The sequence below is a fragment of the Protopterus annectens genome, chromosome 14.part0 (genome assembly GCF_019279795.1).
Source record: "Protopterus annectens isolate FY-2018-M chromosome 14.part0, PAN1.0, whole genome shotgun sequence".
NCBI classification, from domain to species: Eukaryota; Metazoa; Chordata; order Ceratodontiformes; family Protopteridae; genus Protopterus; species Protopterus annectens.
The window spans coordinates 946,462,034-946,478,799 of record NC_056748.1 but is presented as its reverse complement, the minus strand read 5'-3'; the positions used below and the strand labels follow the sequence as shown (position 1 = coordinate 946,478,799).

Below are 16,766 nucleotides of genomic sequence, written 5' to 3'. Positions count from 1 at the left end.
GCGGTAACTGGAAAGTACAGTTATCAGCATTAGAGAGCAAGTGGCAAATTTTGCTGGATGCCACTAGGGCACCAGGACTTAACGAGTCTATCAGTATAAAACCATTTTTAATATTGTCTCAATAAAGTTGTAGGCACATTCTATATATAATATAGTATGAGGTGTGTTTAGTTCTTAACCATTTTATTACATATGGGCTAATTAGTAATTACAACTAGAATTTATTATTATTATACAATTCAATGTAATACATAAATATATTTATATTTTTTATGTTTTTTATAAGATTTATATGTATCAGAAACGACTGAGTTTGAGATATATATATCTAGGAGGTATGTGTTGATAGTAAGGATTAGTGAGTTTAATTATTTTATTTTATGTTTTTGTAAATATTTGTGCATTATACCTTTAAAAGGTTTTGGCGCCTTTTTGAACTATTTCTACTATTTAAATCAGTTCAACATACTGTTCTATGGTTCTGATGAAGACTAGTTTATCTAGTTGAAAGCGCTAAACTCTTGTTGGAATAAATAGTTTTTATTTTTATTTCTCCTGTGTACGAGTTCTACTGGATATCCTTGGTCAATTCATCTTACAAGTTGCTGTTCGTTTTGATTCACTAGCTGAGTAGAGGACAGCCACTGTCATCCCTTTACACAAAGATGGAGCATCCACCGATCTGGGAAATTATAGACCCATCAGCCTAACTAGCCTGATCTACAAGGTCATGGAATGGATTATCATGGACCTCATTAACAAGGACATTGGCAACCTTCAAACACTCGATCCCACACAATTTGGATTCGTCAAGGGGAGGTCATGTCTGTTAAATTTGGTTGACTTTTTTAACAGTCACCAAAGCCATGGATGAGGGGAAGACAGTGCACACTGCTTACCTTGATGTGGCCAAAACCTTCGACACTGTTACTCACTCGGGCATAACAGATAAACTCTCTCAACTAGGCATCAATCCATATGTTACCAGATGGGTAGCTAACTGGCTCACTGATAGAACCCACATAGTCAAAACAGGGGAAGACAACTCAAGCAGTAGACCCTTTATTGAGTGGTGTACCCAGGGTTTGGTCTTGGGGCCTCTGTTATTTGGGATATACTTTTCTGAGGTGCAGGCCAAAACCAGTGGGCTATGGCTGACCAAGTTTGCAGATGACTGAAAGCTGGGAACTGTCATGAATTCCCCTAGTGACATGAGCATCCTCCAAGAGGGCCTTACACAAACAAATGACTGGTGCAAGAAACATGGCCTCAAGCTGAATACAAAAAAATTAATCATCATCCCCTTTGGGGATAGTGACGTCCCAACAGATTATCACATTAATAACATCCTAAGCATGCAATCAGTCGTGAGGGATTTGGGCACTCGGATTGATACCAACCTGACTTTTGACCACCATGTTGCTTCCATTGTACAGAAAGCTTTATACATGGCCCACCTCATAAGTAAGGGTATCTCATCCAGGGACAAGGAGGTCATAACATCCCTCTATTCTTCCCTTATAAGGCCCATTATTGGGTACAAAGCCCCATTTGGCATGTACCTCGCAAAGCAAATGCAGCAGCTGGAGAGACCACAGAGGTTCTTCACCAGGAGATTCCAGGGCATCAAAAATATACCATACACAGACAGGCTAAAACCCCTGTCCCTCTACTCGGCTTCATACAAACTTCTAAGAGGTGACCTCTGTCTGGCATATAAGGCGAACTCAGACCCCACCTTGATGGTACTGTTGCATATCCGCATGTCAAGCTCCATTCAAGTAACCTGCACTCACAGCCTCAACCTGGTCTGTGACATCAATAGGAATTCTTGGTGGGACAGATTTGTGTCCCAAAGACTCCCCCATCTGTGGAATAGACTCCCTCTCCACATCAAGCAGAGTACCTATTTACCCCTTTTTAAGCGCAACCTGGATAACTGGATGGGAAATAGAAAATACAACCCTGGGATTCCACCCGTGTCCCTGCTGGACAGGGGCATTAGGTGCCGATTTGTCTAAAAATGGGCTAAATTCTTGGCTAGGCTTATACAGGTCTTAGGGCCAATAGCCTAGTAAGTTCCTATGATCCTATGATCCTATAATCAGGATTGGCGGTACTACTAATGTACTGTCCAAGCATGTCACTGCTTTTGATTCTACACATACCTTTAGTTTTTTGGTGATTGAGAAAGTTGAATTGAATGAATGTGGTGGGGACATTGGGAATCTGACAGAGGTTTCAGAGATTAGGTGGATAATTAGGCTAAGGGCAGAAGCAGGTAAAGGTTTAAATGATAAACTCCCATTAAAACCTGTTCTTAAAAGTACGCAAGTAGTTGTACATGATTTTTCTTTTATGTTTTTCTTTCATTTTGATATTATCCTATGTATTTTTCATATATTTTATATGTTTTTTATATTTTGCTTTGATCTTTTACATTTAAGAGAATTTTTATGAAGTTTAATATGGTCTGTGAGCTTGGCATTTTTTTAAAGTGATGTATGTACAGTGAGGGAGTAGTTTGGTTACTTAAACAGTTAATTGTTGTTGTAGGGTGATTGGTTAAATCATTTGAATTTTTAATTATTTATTGAGAGATCATTGCTGTCTTTTAACATCTGAAGAAGCAGTATCTTAAATATTGTGAAAGTGCTTACGTCCATTAAAGGTTTATGTTCCTTGTGTGACTACTAATTTATTGGAGTTTTATATTGTTTTGGTTCACTGTATGTGCTTTTGGACTTTTAATATATTAATTTTAACCAGAAGCATACCTCTCAACTGTCCAGGTTTTCACAGAATGTCCAGATTTTCTGCCTCATATTTTTAGTCTGTTTCTTATAAAATGTGTAGATTTCTGGAAAATCACTGAGGAATGAAGTCACTAAATAATGCCATAATTTGAATTTCAGAATTCATATCCTTCATAAAATGCATGCTAATACAAATTCTATTATTCTAGCAACTTTCTGAGTTTGTAGAAGAAATAGTTAAAATCTGTCCCTATTATTGAGCCTTTGTACCCCATTAATTTTAGGCGTTGTCCAGATTTCTTGAACTAAGAGATTGACGGGTATGACCAGATGAATTATTCTTTCAGAAATGGCTAGTAATAACTGTATCCTCCAGATATATATATAACTTGCAGGTATATTAGGAAGTATATCTGAATAACACTTCCCAATACCCATCATAGCTCTCAAGCAGTTAGCGCAATAATTCTATGCACAGCCTAAAATAATTACCCGACAAAGGCCAAAAATAGGGACAGAATTTAGTATATTACCCTTATAAACTCCGAAAGTTGCTGGAATAACGGGCTTTGTTTTAGCATGCATTTTCTGATGGATAGGAAGTCTGAAACTCTGACGTACGTCAGTATTTAGTGACATCAGTATTCAGTGATTTGCCAGAATTACAAATTTCATAAGGAATAGACCAAAAATATGACGCAAAAATCAGAACATTTTGCAAATCCGGAACAGTTGAAAGGCAGACTTCCTATAATAATCTCCGTGTTGCATGCGTATCTTTCTTTTTCATCGTTAAACTGCGAATATTCTAGTATTATAATTATAATATTATTCCAGCATAGCTCTCAACCTTCCATCTTCCATCTTCCATCTCCAAAATGAGGAACACCCGCCTTCATAATGTGGAACAAATGGGCAAAATGTGGAACACATACTAATGGATTACTAACAACTTCAACTAGGTAGGTCACAGGATGGTTAAAATTTGCCGGTTTTACTTATAAAGAAGATTAGGGTTGCCACCTTTTCAAATGCCCAAAGTGGGACATTTTTGGTACAAACGTCAGATTTTGCAGGTCAAAACATACCCATGGCCAGGATTCAAAGGACAGCACTTCACTTTTTTGCCTAAATAAAAGCTTATTAAAAGCTTCGCGTGGATTTCCTCCGGGTACTCTGGTTTCCTCCCACATTCCAAAGACATGCATCTGGAGCATTTCTCCCCGGGCCTCCGCTGAAAACAGGCTCTGTGGAACCTAGTCGGACTCTCCCGGTCAACAAATGTTAAATAAATAAAAAAAAAAAAAAAAAATATTTTAGCATTTTAGTTGCTTACTCTGTTTCTTATAACATTTAGGTGTTTCAGATACAGAATAACTGTTTTATGCAACTATTACATAAAATATAGTAAATAATTTTGTCCTAAAATCTGAGGACATTTGCCATGTTTACAATTTTTTTGCAGGACACAACTGCCCAAACAGGGACTGTCCCTCGCAAAGTGGGACAGGTGGTAACCCAGAAGAAGATCCTTTAATGGATTAATATGATTCATTTCTATTTACCATGGATTTCACTTAAAAAATTCCTAACACTGAATGTGTGACAGACTCTTTCAATGTGAAACTTTGAGGAACTTCGAGGAACATGAAATTTTTAAGACCCCAAATGAGGTACGTTCCTCGTAACGAGGTACACTTGAGAGGTATGTTCCAGTGTCAGTCAGCAAGGAACACTGGCACATGCGTTGTTTTCAGTTTTTAATTTTTCATCGTTTGTTGCACTGTCTCGTTCATTAAAAGCTTCTGGGGCAGAATATGGGATGTGTTGTCTTTTTTCTGTTAGTACTAAAGTGGGCCTGCATTGCACATGTTGCTTGACCTAGGGCTTCCTGGAAGTAACCCAGTTTGAGAATCTGGTTTATGCATCTCTGTATTGGATTTACTTCCATTCAAAGTTGTGGCAGCTCTGTGCATCAATCGTTCTCAACCAAGAAGCATACTATTTTGCCAAAGCAGTGCGCAACAAGTTTTGTCACGAAAACAAAATAACATTACTGTGATTATTTTAATTATTTAGTTTCTCTTTGCATCACAAGTATAATTTGTACTCTTGTTTCCATAGCATCCTTTGTCGTGCATTTTAAGAGTATAATACTGTAACATCATTTTGATGCAATTTAAATTCTCACTGGACCTGCCTTACACCCCATTCCACAGCCATATATTGCGTTATTTTGTAGTCCCATCACCAAAAGTCAACAGTTCGATGCCTGCATGGCTTATTTAAAGTTCCTCCCTAATGAGCTTATTCCATCTTAAATGCCCTTCCCCCAACACACACACACACACACACACACACACACACACACACGCACGCACCAGGTGCCCCCTTTTGCTTTCTTTGAGCTGATGCGTACTTTGACATCTGTATGTCATTCTTTTGCACTGCCATTGCCCATTCTATACCACATTTTTGTTCCAGAATTTTTAAAACAGCCAGCGTACATTTCATTTATAAGTCTTAACTTAAGCCCCCCCCCCCCCCCCCCCTCAGAAACATACCCTAGCTAGACACCACACTGGTAAACTCTAGTTACAATGCCGGGATTTAAGGGAAGACTTTGGAATTTGATCAACATGCTGTTTCACTTTCTTGAGTATTAGCTGTGGCAGTCATATGTTATTACATTCTCTTATTAAGTGGAAAGTTTTGTGCCAAGATTGCTGTGTTCTGTTACAACATATTTCTACATTTGGTAGATATTTGCATATGTTTGTATTTATTTCCCACTGCCATATGGCAAAGCTGAAAACGGTCCCCTGGTCACACTGACTTTACCCAGTAAACAAATGTAACAAGTACACAAAGACCATACAACTTTTAGTCCAGAATGCAGCCTGTCCAAAATCAGAAGAAGCGAGCCCTTAAGGTACTTTTAGCACACATGAGTCTTAAGCTTAGAATTCCTCTGTCGTGATTTCTGAGCATTTCGCATTGGATATTTCAGAGGAAATACTGGGTTGGAATCCGTGGCTTTAGCTCCGTCCCTTCCTTGGAAAGCGCTGCAAGGAGCTCAGGAAAAGGAAACGTCACATTTAACACCAATTACTCTTTGCTGTCCCCCTTCCTTTTTGTTGTTTTTGTTTGCGTGCCGCTGTTGCACATCTTGAAACGTTGTAGTCATCAGGTTCCTTTGATCTTTCTTCGCCCGTCTGAAATCTTTGACGGTATTAAAAACCTGAAGACGGAGGAGGGTATGTTGCAGAAGGAAAATGGCGAGGGTTCGGACTAACGTGTGGATGCTGGCAGTCCTGCTTCTGGCAAGGAATAGTTATTCGGTAGCCCAGGAGGAGAAGGAGGAGGAAAACACAGAGGCCAAACTTTCTTGTGATGGGGCCTTCGATCTATACTTCATCATTGATAAGTAAGTGAACACATTTATCTGGAACATCATTAAAGTCCATGTGCTCCTGCTTTATTCCTACATTTACGCATTTATGTATTTGCTGTTTATGTTTGTACCTTGGATCTCTTATTAAACTTTTGAGTCGTATCTTCTGTCCCCGGGCTTGCATGGTAGATGGGCTCTACTGCAAAGTTGGTATTCCTGATCTACAAACAAATAAACCTCTGCGAGCAAAAAGAAAAAAAACATATGTAATTTCCCCTCAACTGCACATAAAACGAACTTGCGATCACTTACTTGCTGTCCTGGCATGAATAGAAAAAAATAGATTACTTTTGCAAAAAGAGACAAAGAAAGTGTAGCCAATCTGATGAGTTAGGGTAGGGGCCCTGGAATGGTTTTCTTATTGTTTAAATGTGAGACAAAAGGTGGGGGTCATGAAGTCGGGGGGGGGGGGGTATATATGTTTTGACAGGGTTATCATGACCGTGATGCGCAGCGCTCCATGCTGCCTTGGTTTAGTTTCAGTCCACTCAACACCCGATCTTCCTTACTTCTAGTTTATTCTTAATGAGGAATGCTAATGCCATTTTACCCCACACAGGCAGTTATTACTGCCTAAAACTTTTTGCTAGCACACTTTTGTTGTCTATTTTACAGTTGTTAAAGTTACAGCATTGGGGCTACCTTCTAATGAATAAGGGACTACTTTTGAGAAGCACTTGTATAAGTGATGTCTGGGCGCAGAAACGGACTCGTCCCCGAAATATTTTATAAGTATTTTAACAGAGTTTTGAGGGCGTGCACATTTAGTGAGTAGGCACCTAGAAATATATAATAAACGACATTTACGCGCCCTGGATTGTTGAATGTTTCAATACTTGGGAGTGGAAAACTAAAAATCATTCTCACCAGTTATCTGCAACGCTTCCATGTACACTTTTCTGTTACTGCTTGTTTGGTTGTACTACTGGCCTGCTGAAACGAACGGTTTTGGTACTGGAAAAATGTACTTTGAAATTCTCCAAGTGTACATAATAGCAGTAGGTTGAGTGAACATAAGGACAGCAGGGAGCGCTCTTGCGAAATCTCCCCGGCGGAGAATGTAAGGAAGGGCTGTAAGATGGAGAAGTCGTGTTCATTGGATGTACGTGTGTGCAAGTAGGCAACTGTGTTTCAACTGGTTTTTTTTTTTTTTGGGAGCTGGTGCTAAAACCTTGCTAATTTCACGATGCTTTTTCTATGTAGCTGTATGGCTTGGGGCACAGATTTAAGCTAGTAAGGGTCTGACTTGGATAATGTTTCCCAAACTCATAAATAAATACATTTATGGCTACAAGCTATATTCTTCATCAGTGTTACCAAATTTTCCAATTTATTTTCTTGAATTGCACCTAGTGATGGTTGCTCAAAATTCCAAGGATGAGTTTTTCTGTATATAATGATGTGCAGTCCTGTATTATTAAGTAGTAGCCTCACACATCCATAGTAACCAAACAGTAACAATCTTATCCAGACAGCATTTTGCAGTTAAACTTGTAATACAACAGCTGTTTGTTTATGGTATTCTCCTAGCATTAGTTTAGGAAAAAATAATGTGCTGTTAGTTTTATTGCCGTTAGCCTAATGTTACATGGGACTGGCAATGCTGTTTTTACATACTTTTGGCTATACACTCTATATGTGCATATGTGTTTACTAGGCTAACAACCACAAGAGTCTTTCTAAGCCTAGCCATGCATCCAAAATCTCTGACAAATGCAGTAATTTAGTAAAATGCTGCTGTATTGTATGCCTGCAGTGTGTAACATTAACTTTATACAACTATACACAGACAGGATAAAAATTCCACATGTACCACAAGGGAGAGAAACACAGAGATTACATGTGCATGAAGTGACAGCCTTTCTTCAGAGCATTTCGTATTTTCAGAAAATATATCCCAACATCATATGTATTTGTTTTACAATTCCTGATGTTTTTGTAGATTAAGAAAATGGAATGTATGGAGACAGATAGGAGAGTACTTCACAGTTTGCACTGTAGAATGGAAACCCAGACATTAAAATAATGTTTCTTTCTATTTATGCTAAAATTATTGCCTTACAGTTTGACAGTGTATGCTCAAGAGGATGAAGATGTTGTATTACCTGTTTGTACCAAGTAGAGTACATTCAGAAGTGTTCCCCTGTGTAAACATAGCATTTATGGGAGTTTTGCATAATGGTTAAGGTGGTTACTTTACAACCCACAAGGTCCAGGGTTTGATTCTCACATGGTGCAATTGGCTAGGCTTAAAATGGCCCACAAGGGCAGTTAGCCTAGTACTAATCTATGAACACATCCATTTTATCCTACCAAAGAGCATCTTCCCATACATTATTTAGTTTTTCAGATAGGACAAGTGATTTGAAACTAATAACAGAAACCGCCATGACAAAGCCCAGGTTTGTTCCGAATTAGTTCTTAACAGTGCCAGTTTTACTGATCCTGTTGACTTAGCCAACCTGCTAGCAGATAGGTTCAGTGCAAACTTCACCCCCCTGTCCCCCTAAAGGCCCATTCAACATCCCCGATACTTGCCCCACACCTCACATCTCTGTAGATCAAGTGTTAAAGGCCCTATCCAAGGCAAAGAGCACAGCTACCATGGTTACCTGATAGTATCCCAGGCTGTATTCTGCACCTTCTCCAGCAAGAACTAAGCCTTGCCATTGATCACCCTATTCAACCATAGTCTAAGTACTGGCTTCACTCAGCAGAGTGGCAAACTACCATTGTCATCCCTTTGCACAAAGATGGTGCCATTACTGACCCTGGTAACTATCGCCCCATTAGCTTGACAAGTCTGATCTGTAAGGCCATGGAGCTTATTATTATGGACCTCATAAACAAGGACACAGGCAATCTCCAAGCACTTGACCAAACCCAGTTCAGATTCGTCAAGGGAAGATCTTGTCTGTTGAACCTGGTTGACTTTTTTGAGACTGTCACCAAGGCACTGGATGAGGGTAAGTCAGTACACACAGTTTACCTTGACTTGGCCAAAGCCTTTGACACAATCCACCACTCGGGCATCATCGAAAAGCTAACAGAACTTGGCTTAAATCCCTATCTCATCAGGTGAGTGGCCAACTGGCTCACTGATAGGACACACAAGGTCAAAATAGGTGCCACCACTTCCAATAGCAGACCTGTCACAGAACCCCTATTGTTTGGCATCTACTTCTCAGAGGTCCAGGCAAAGACAAAAGGCCTGTGGCTGACCAAGTTTGTGGACGACTGTAAGTTGGGTGCTGTCATTGACTCCCCAAATGATGTTAACATACTTCAAGAGGGTCTCACAGCAACAAATGACTGTTGCCAAAGTCATGGCTTTAACTTAAATGCAAAACAATGTATTATCATACCATTCAGCAAAAACACGGCCCCTACTGATTACCACATTAGCAGCAAGCCCCTAAGCACGCAACCTGTGGTGAGAGACCTGGGTACACAAGTTGAGAACAGTCTCATATTTGACCATCATGTAGCAGCAGTGGTCAGAAAAGCCTTTTACTTGGTTCATCTCATAAGTAAAGGGATTGCATCCATAAAAAAGGAGATTATTACCTCTCTGTACTCCTCCCTCATTAGGTCAATAATTGAGTACAATGCCCCGTTTTGTATGTACCTCTCCAAACACCTGCAGTAAATGGAAAGGCCACAGAAATACCTCACAAAGAGAATCCATGGCCTTCAAAACCTGTCCTATGTGGACAGGCTCAAATAATTTTCACTCTACTCTGTATCATACAGATTGCTCAGAGTTGACCTGCATCTTGCCTACAAGGCAATCTCAGACCCTGCTCTACTAGGCATGCTCCATATCTGTAAGTCTAACTCCTCACATAATACCTGATCGAAAGGCTTAATTCTAATATGTGACATTAACAAAACCTGCTAGAGAGACATTTTTGTCTCCCAGAGGCTGCCCCGTCTGTGGAACAGACACCCCATACACATTAAACAAAGTATGTCGCTGACCCTCTTCAAGCACAACCTTGACGAGTGGATGGGCAACCACAAATTTGCCCCAGGGGTTCCACCTGTGTCCCTGACTGACAGGGGTGACAGGTGCTGATTGTGATTTCTTTTCTGGGGATAAACTCTTGGCTAGGCTTGTAAGGACCCTAGAGCCATTAGGCTAGTAATCTCCCATGATCCTATGATATCCCTAGCACAAGTTCTAAATACTGTGTACCTTTATTACTGATAGGATATATAAACAACACATCATTGTATTGCTACAAGCTTTGTCCTGATGAAATTCCACAGGAATTACTGATGTGAATGGGAAAATATCCCATCAATTTAAACACAATCAGGTGATTACAACATATATACTGTATTTTAAAATATACTGTATAGAAGGCAAGTTTATTTTATTTTTCAGTTTGTTAACCAGGTAAGTGGACCAGTTGACAGACCCTTTTCACCCACAGCCTAGGCACAGTAGTACATTAAAGTAACAGTTATTTTCCTATCTCCCATCCACTCAAAGATTTTTCTTGAAAAGTGCTAATGAGGAACTTTGCTTGACATAGATGGGTAGCTTGTTCCAGAGTATGGGAAGTCTCTGGGACAGGAATATATCTCTCCAGCATGTCCTGTTTATTGTGGTGACAAGGTTTAGGTCCCTAGAGCATGTAGCTCAGAGGGATTGGGAGTTCTTTAGGTGTAGCATGTCCAACAGCTCTGGGTTTGACATAGCTTTATATGTTAGGTAGAGATCACCTCAGAGTAGGCAATATGCTACGGAGTAAAGCTGGAGTTTTTAGAGACAGTCAGTGTAGGGCATCTGTTTGAGGCCAGTAATCCTCTTTGTGAGGTACTTTTGTGGCCTTTCCAGCTGTTGCAGATGTCTTGTGAGGTACATTCCAAAAGAAGCATTGTACTCTATAATGGGTCTAATGAGTGTCGAGTAGAGGGGAACAATGACCTCTTTTTTTCCTGGATGAGAACCCTTTTGTGATGAGGTGTGCCACGTAGAAGGATTTTCTGACTACTGTGGTGATGTGATTATCAAAGGAGAGACTACTGTCCACCTGGGTCCCAAGGTCTCTTATCACACATTCGGCATTTAGTAGTCTGCCGCCTATGTGGTAGCTCATGGGTACAGAGTTTTTACCAAAGGGGATAACAATGCACTTTTTGGCATTGAGCTTGAGGCCATGGCTCTGACACCAGGCATCTGTCTCAGTGAGGCCCTTCTGTAGGATGTCCACATCATTTGGGGACTCGACTATGGCTCCTAGTTTGCAGTCATCTATGAACTTCATTAGGCAAAGGCCTTCTGTGTTAGCCTATACTTCAGAGAAGTAGATACCAAACAGCAGAGGTCCCAGGACTGAACCCTGTGGCACTCCACTTGTCACTGGTTTGAAGTCACATTTGGAGTCTGCAACATTTACAGTGTGGGTTCTGTCAGTAAGCCAGTTGGCAACCCATCTTGTGACATAGGGATTTATACCTAGTTTAGTGAGTTTAGCTATAATTCCAGAATGGAGTTGAACTGTGAACTATGAACTATGGGGGATGGTGTCAAAAGCCTTGGCAAGGTCAAGATAGGCTGTGTGAACCACTTTACCCTCATCTACGGCTTTGGTGACTGCCTAAAAGAAGTCAATCAGGTTCAGGAGGCATGATCTGCTTTTCACAAACCCAAACTGGGTAGGGTCCAGAGTTTGGAGGTCACCAATGTCTTTGTTTTTGAGTTCCATGATGATACATTCCATGGCCTTACAGACCAGGCTCATCAGGCTAATAGGGCGATAGTTCTCTGGATCAGTGGTGGCTCCCCCTTTGTGGAGTGGGATAACTGTTGCTATGTGCCATTCAGTGGGCACAAAGCCTGACGTGAGGCTGATTGAACATGGTGCTTTGGTGGGGATCCAGTTCATTCTGAAGTTCATGTAAAACGCAGTCTGCGATGTTGTTCGGTCCCATGGATGCTGTGTTTTTGGCTTTAGAGAGTGCAGCTTTTATCTGCATAGTTATGATTACAGGGACTCTGCATTCTTCCTGTATAGATATAGTGCCTTTAGGGGGTGAGACAGGGGTAAAGTTAGCACAGAACCTATCTGCCAGGATGTTGGCAATATCAGTTGGTTCTGTAATTTTCATGCCGTTGTGCTGTAACTCAGAGCAGATCTGGGTGTTGCCATTGAGATTCTTGACATAGCTATAGAATGCTTTGTGGTTGTCCCTGGAATCAGTGGCAATTTTGTTTTCGTGGCTAGCTTTGGAGGATCTTATAAGGGATCTTAGCTTCTTACTGAGGCTGACCAGGGAGCTCCTCTACTCCTGGGATTTTACCCTCTTTTGCAACAGTTTCTTCCTTCTGTTGTAGAGTTTGTTTATGGTAGGGGACTACCAGATTGGCTTCCTTTTTTTGGAGGATAGCGTCTTGGCTCTGTTTGGGATAGCACGATCCATGCACAAGTGTTTATAGAGTGCATTTGTGTAGGATTCAGCAGTTGTAACTGTATTGTCCATCTGCATGGGTGTCATGAAGTTCGCCACTTCTTTCTTAAGAAGCATGAAGTTGGCTTTGGAGACATTGTTTACCATGGTTTCCTTAATGGGGTGGGGGCGGGATGTGGATAACTAGGGCGATTAGCTTATTGTCAGATCTGACCAACGAGGAGTTGACTTCAGGTATGGAACACCGGTCACTCAGGGTGGTAATGACTAGGTCTAGGATATTGTTGGCCCTGGTAGGAGTGTGGATAAGTTGATCCAGGGCTTTGAAATTTATGAATTCCAAAAAGTGCAGAGCGAAGGAGTTGGTACATGAGTAGTTTTCCCAGTTAATGGTGGGGTAGTTGAAATCACCCATTATTAGGGTGTTTTGTCGAACCCTAATATTTTCCAGTATATTAAGAAAAGAGGGGAAATTATACTGCTGTTTTCAATAAGTTCTGTGGGAACTTCAAAAGTGTGTCACACTCAGGAGGGCGGCACATTTCATAGTGTTACTAATATTTCATAACTAAAGTTTGGAAATTTCATTACTAATCTAAAACAAAGTATAGTATACAGAAGCAAGACAAGCAGAAGAGTTTTCTACTAAACAAGATATCAAAAGAAAAGGATACATTTTAATCTGATTTAAGTAATTTTAGATGGCTAATTTTCTTTTGTTAGGAGATACAAGAGATGTGGCTTTTCCTACCGCAAAAGCAAAACACCTTCTACAGTTTTTGTTTTGCTGTGATCTTGGTGAACTGTCCCAAGTCAATTTTCCACATGCTGTATGCAATTAATAATTCTGAAACGTCTTCTGCTCATATTGTGCAAACTGGACAAAGACCCGACTTGATGAGTACAACTATGTAAAGCTGAAATCTCAAGTCCATGTTTTTCACAAAACATCATTATTGGTACAGTTTCTGAGTGTGAGATGGCAGGGCAGTGATTCCTTTCTTTTGGGAGATTTCTCCCTTCTTCAAGTTTGTGCAACTGTGGAGTTTGTTGACATAATTTTGATGTGAGGACCCCCTACAATAAACATATTTAATTTTTTTTCATTGGGTTGATTTCCTCACCAGTTGTGCTCAGCAAGTTGCTTCCTTACCAAGCTGTAATTCAATTAATCATATTAGAACCAAATTTGAACTAACTCCATCAAAAGAGCGCAGTCAACATTATTCATCAATGAATGCAAGTAAAATTTAAAACAAACAAAAAAAACAGCATTTTTACACTGGGCAAATACCACCAGAGTTCCACAATTTCAGACTATGGACTGAATAGCTTTGGCACCTTCCTGCAGTGTGTTCCAGGCATAAAAAATGGTGTGGAGCTTAAAAGCGACATTAACATGGACCTGAGATTAAGGATCCTACCAAGTGCTGGATGTTATCTCTAAATTTCAGTAATCTAAAAAGTGATCCACAAATTAAAAGCTGCGTTATCAAAGTATGGGGTAGCCACATGACTTTTTTGTTGAGTAAGGCAGTGATGTTTCTTCCTCTGGGAGTTAGTCTAGAACAGCTGCATATCTCTCAACTGTACAGATTTTTGCAGAATGTCAAGATTTCTGCCTCATATGTTTGGTCTGTTTTTCATAAAATTGTGATTTCTGGCAAATTAGTGGCAGATCATTAAAGACTGAAGTTAGAAAATAATGACAGACATTTCAGTTTCAGACTTCATACCCCTCAGAAAATTCATGCTAATGCAAAACCTGTTTTTCTACCAACATTCTAAGTTTGTTAAGAGCAATATTTAAAAATTGTCCCTACTTTTGGGCCTTTGTTCCACTTTTATTAATGGTGTTGTCCAGATTTCTTGCTGTAAGAGGTTGAGAGGTATGTACAATGCTTCCTTAGTATAATTTGAAGTCTGTTGCAATTAGTAGCAAAAGTGTCTTTAGCCCATATTATTAGATTACTTAAAATGTGCAGACAACAGAATAGACAGTATCCCACCTTTAGTATTTCCTGTTTAGTGCTGGCCAATAGCTAATGCTTTCTGTAGTAGAAATATGTCTTAATTTCTGCCACCAGACCATAATAAAACAGTCTCTGGAATTTATGAACACCTACTCTAAGTATACACCATTCTGAGTGAACAGACAGCATAACTCACACCTTCTTCCTCCTAATTTTAGTTTTCCTACTGATTTTCTTGCAGCTTTAAATATTATCAGGGATTCATAAAGGTTGTCACAAAGTGAAGACTACATGAACACTTACTGTAACCTTTCTGAGTGACTAGAAAACACAAAAATGTGGTTAGGATGTTCTTGAATATAGATTGTGTACCCTTAGCATATGCATTAATGAATATGGCCCTTTTCTCTACATTTATGGCATATTTGCTGGTGACATTTCTAAACAGGTGTTCTTTCTGCAAACAAAGTAATTTAACAGACCACACATTACTGAGGACATTTGCAAGGACAGCAGTTAAAATTTATAGGTTAAGACAACACCAGGGTTTACCACCAAGAAATGTCTGTTTGTTTCTTCTACAAGCCCACAATAACAAAACACTGCTTCATTTTCTACACTGGTCTTTTTTATTCCATGTGGTCTGTTTTTAATGACACAAGTATCTAGAATGGACGATGAGCAATTGCAAAGATTGCAACAGTGGCTAGTTGTACAAACTGTTTACAGCACAGGATGTTTTGAATTTGAAATACAAAATATATATATATATATATATATATATATATATATATATATATATATATATATAGACTAAAAGAAGTTTCATGCCAGAGTGAAAAATATGCACTTTGTCTACCCCTACAATTTTATTAGCTTAGATGAGAAATTTGTATTGAGTTCTACTACCAGCCTGCAAAAATCTAGTAATTATAACTGGTTGGTGGCTATTTCTGATGTTTTGATTACTGATTTATCAATCAACCAACTCCTCTTAAAAATACACTCATGATTATCTTATATTTATTTTCTGAAAGTAAGAATTAAACAATCTGGCTGTATCAGAAAAAGCAGTTTGTAAACTGGCATGCATTAATTATTTTTATTTCATTGAATAGATATTACATAGGAAGGTTTATTGCTGATTTCTGCCAGCTGATAATCCTATGGCCTTAGAAGTGATGCCCACTTATCAGTGACGGATGACATTTTTCTGTGTAAACCTTTTTTTCATATCCATACTATGATGCACTGACAATGAAACACTTACTGCTGGCATTGTTACCATGCTCATGTAATCATTCTGGGAACCTATGTAGCATAAGCAAAACTTTGTTTGTCAGCTCTAAATGAGTTTCGTTCCATATGTTTCTATAATCATCCTATAAACATACCCTGTTGTAAGCAAGTTTTCCTCATAACACGTGCACAAACAGAAATGTGTTCTAAACAACTATGCAAAGAATAGAGCACCAGGGAAACTGTGTGTGACAATTTCCCCATCATAGACATTGTGCAGCAATTACCATTCCTCCTCAGTTTCTATACTTCCTTTAGTGTCTTCTTTACTCAAAAGATAACATACCTTGTCCTGTCCTCTACATCACATAAAAAATCACCACAACACAACAACAAAACTGATACAGTAATTTTTGCCATGCAGATAAATATTTTATTAGTTAACCTATAGTCAGGAGAGGTATAACTATGTACATGTTCCATATTTCACTGCTACAGTAATTCAACAAACATCATTTGTCTTTACTTACTATACTAACTTTGCCTATTCTCCTTAATTTGCTTTCTTACTTTTTATTATAAATGCCAAGAGTTTCATTTTCATTCAGTTGTACTGCATGTATATGGATGACTAATGTATTCTTCTGTGTACATCATAGATTTATTGATCAAACAGCTTACATGCACATTGGCACAGAGCCAGGATGCATGTTGGCACACATCTGACATGCATTGACATTAGCATATGGTATACATGCATGTGGCTAAGTCTTTCACGGTTAAAAAATGTGAGGTGCATTCCAAATTCTGTTCCTCTAGAAAATTTACTTCTGTCAGCATTCTTATTATGATATGTCATTATATCCTGTGTCATAAATATATACACAAGCCTATATATAGATATATATATATATATATATATAT

The 16,766-nt window shown here is 39.2% G+C and overlaps 1 protein-coding gene across 1 annotated transcript in view; it reads left to right on the top strand.

Annotated features, from left to right (window-relative positions):
- The first annotated feature begins 5,554 nt into the window (after positions 1-5,554).
- Positions 5,555-16,766, top strand: part of LOC122789359 (anthrax toxin receptor 1-like) — a 1,490,698-nt gene continuing 1,479,486 nt past the window's right edge. The window contains exon 1 of the mRNA XM_044056748.1: positions 5,555-6,183. Coding sequence (XP_043912683.1) covers positions 6,032-6,183 — 152 coding nt within the window. The 5' untranslated portion in view covers positions 5,555-6,031. The remainder of the gene's footprint in view (positions 6,184-16,766) is intronic.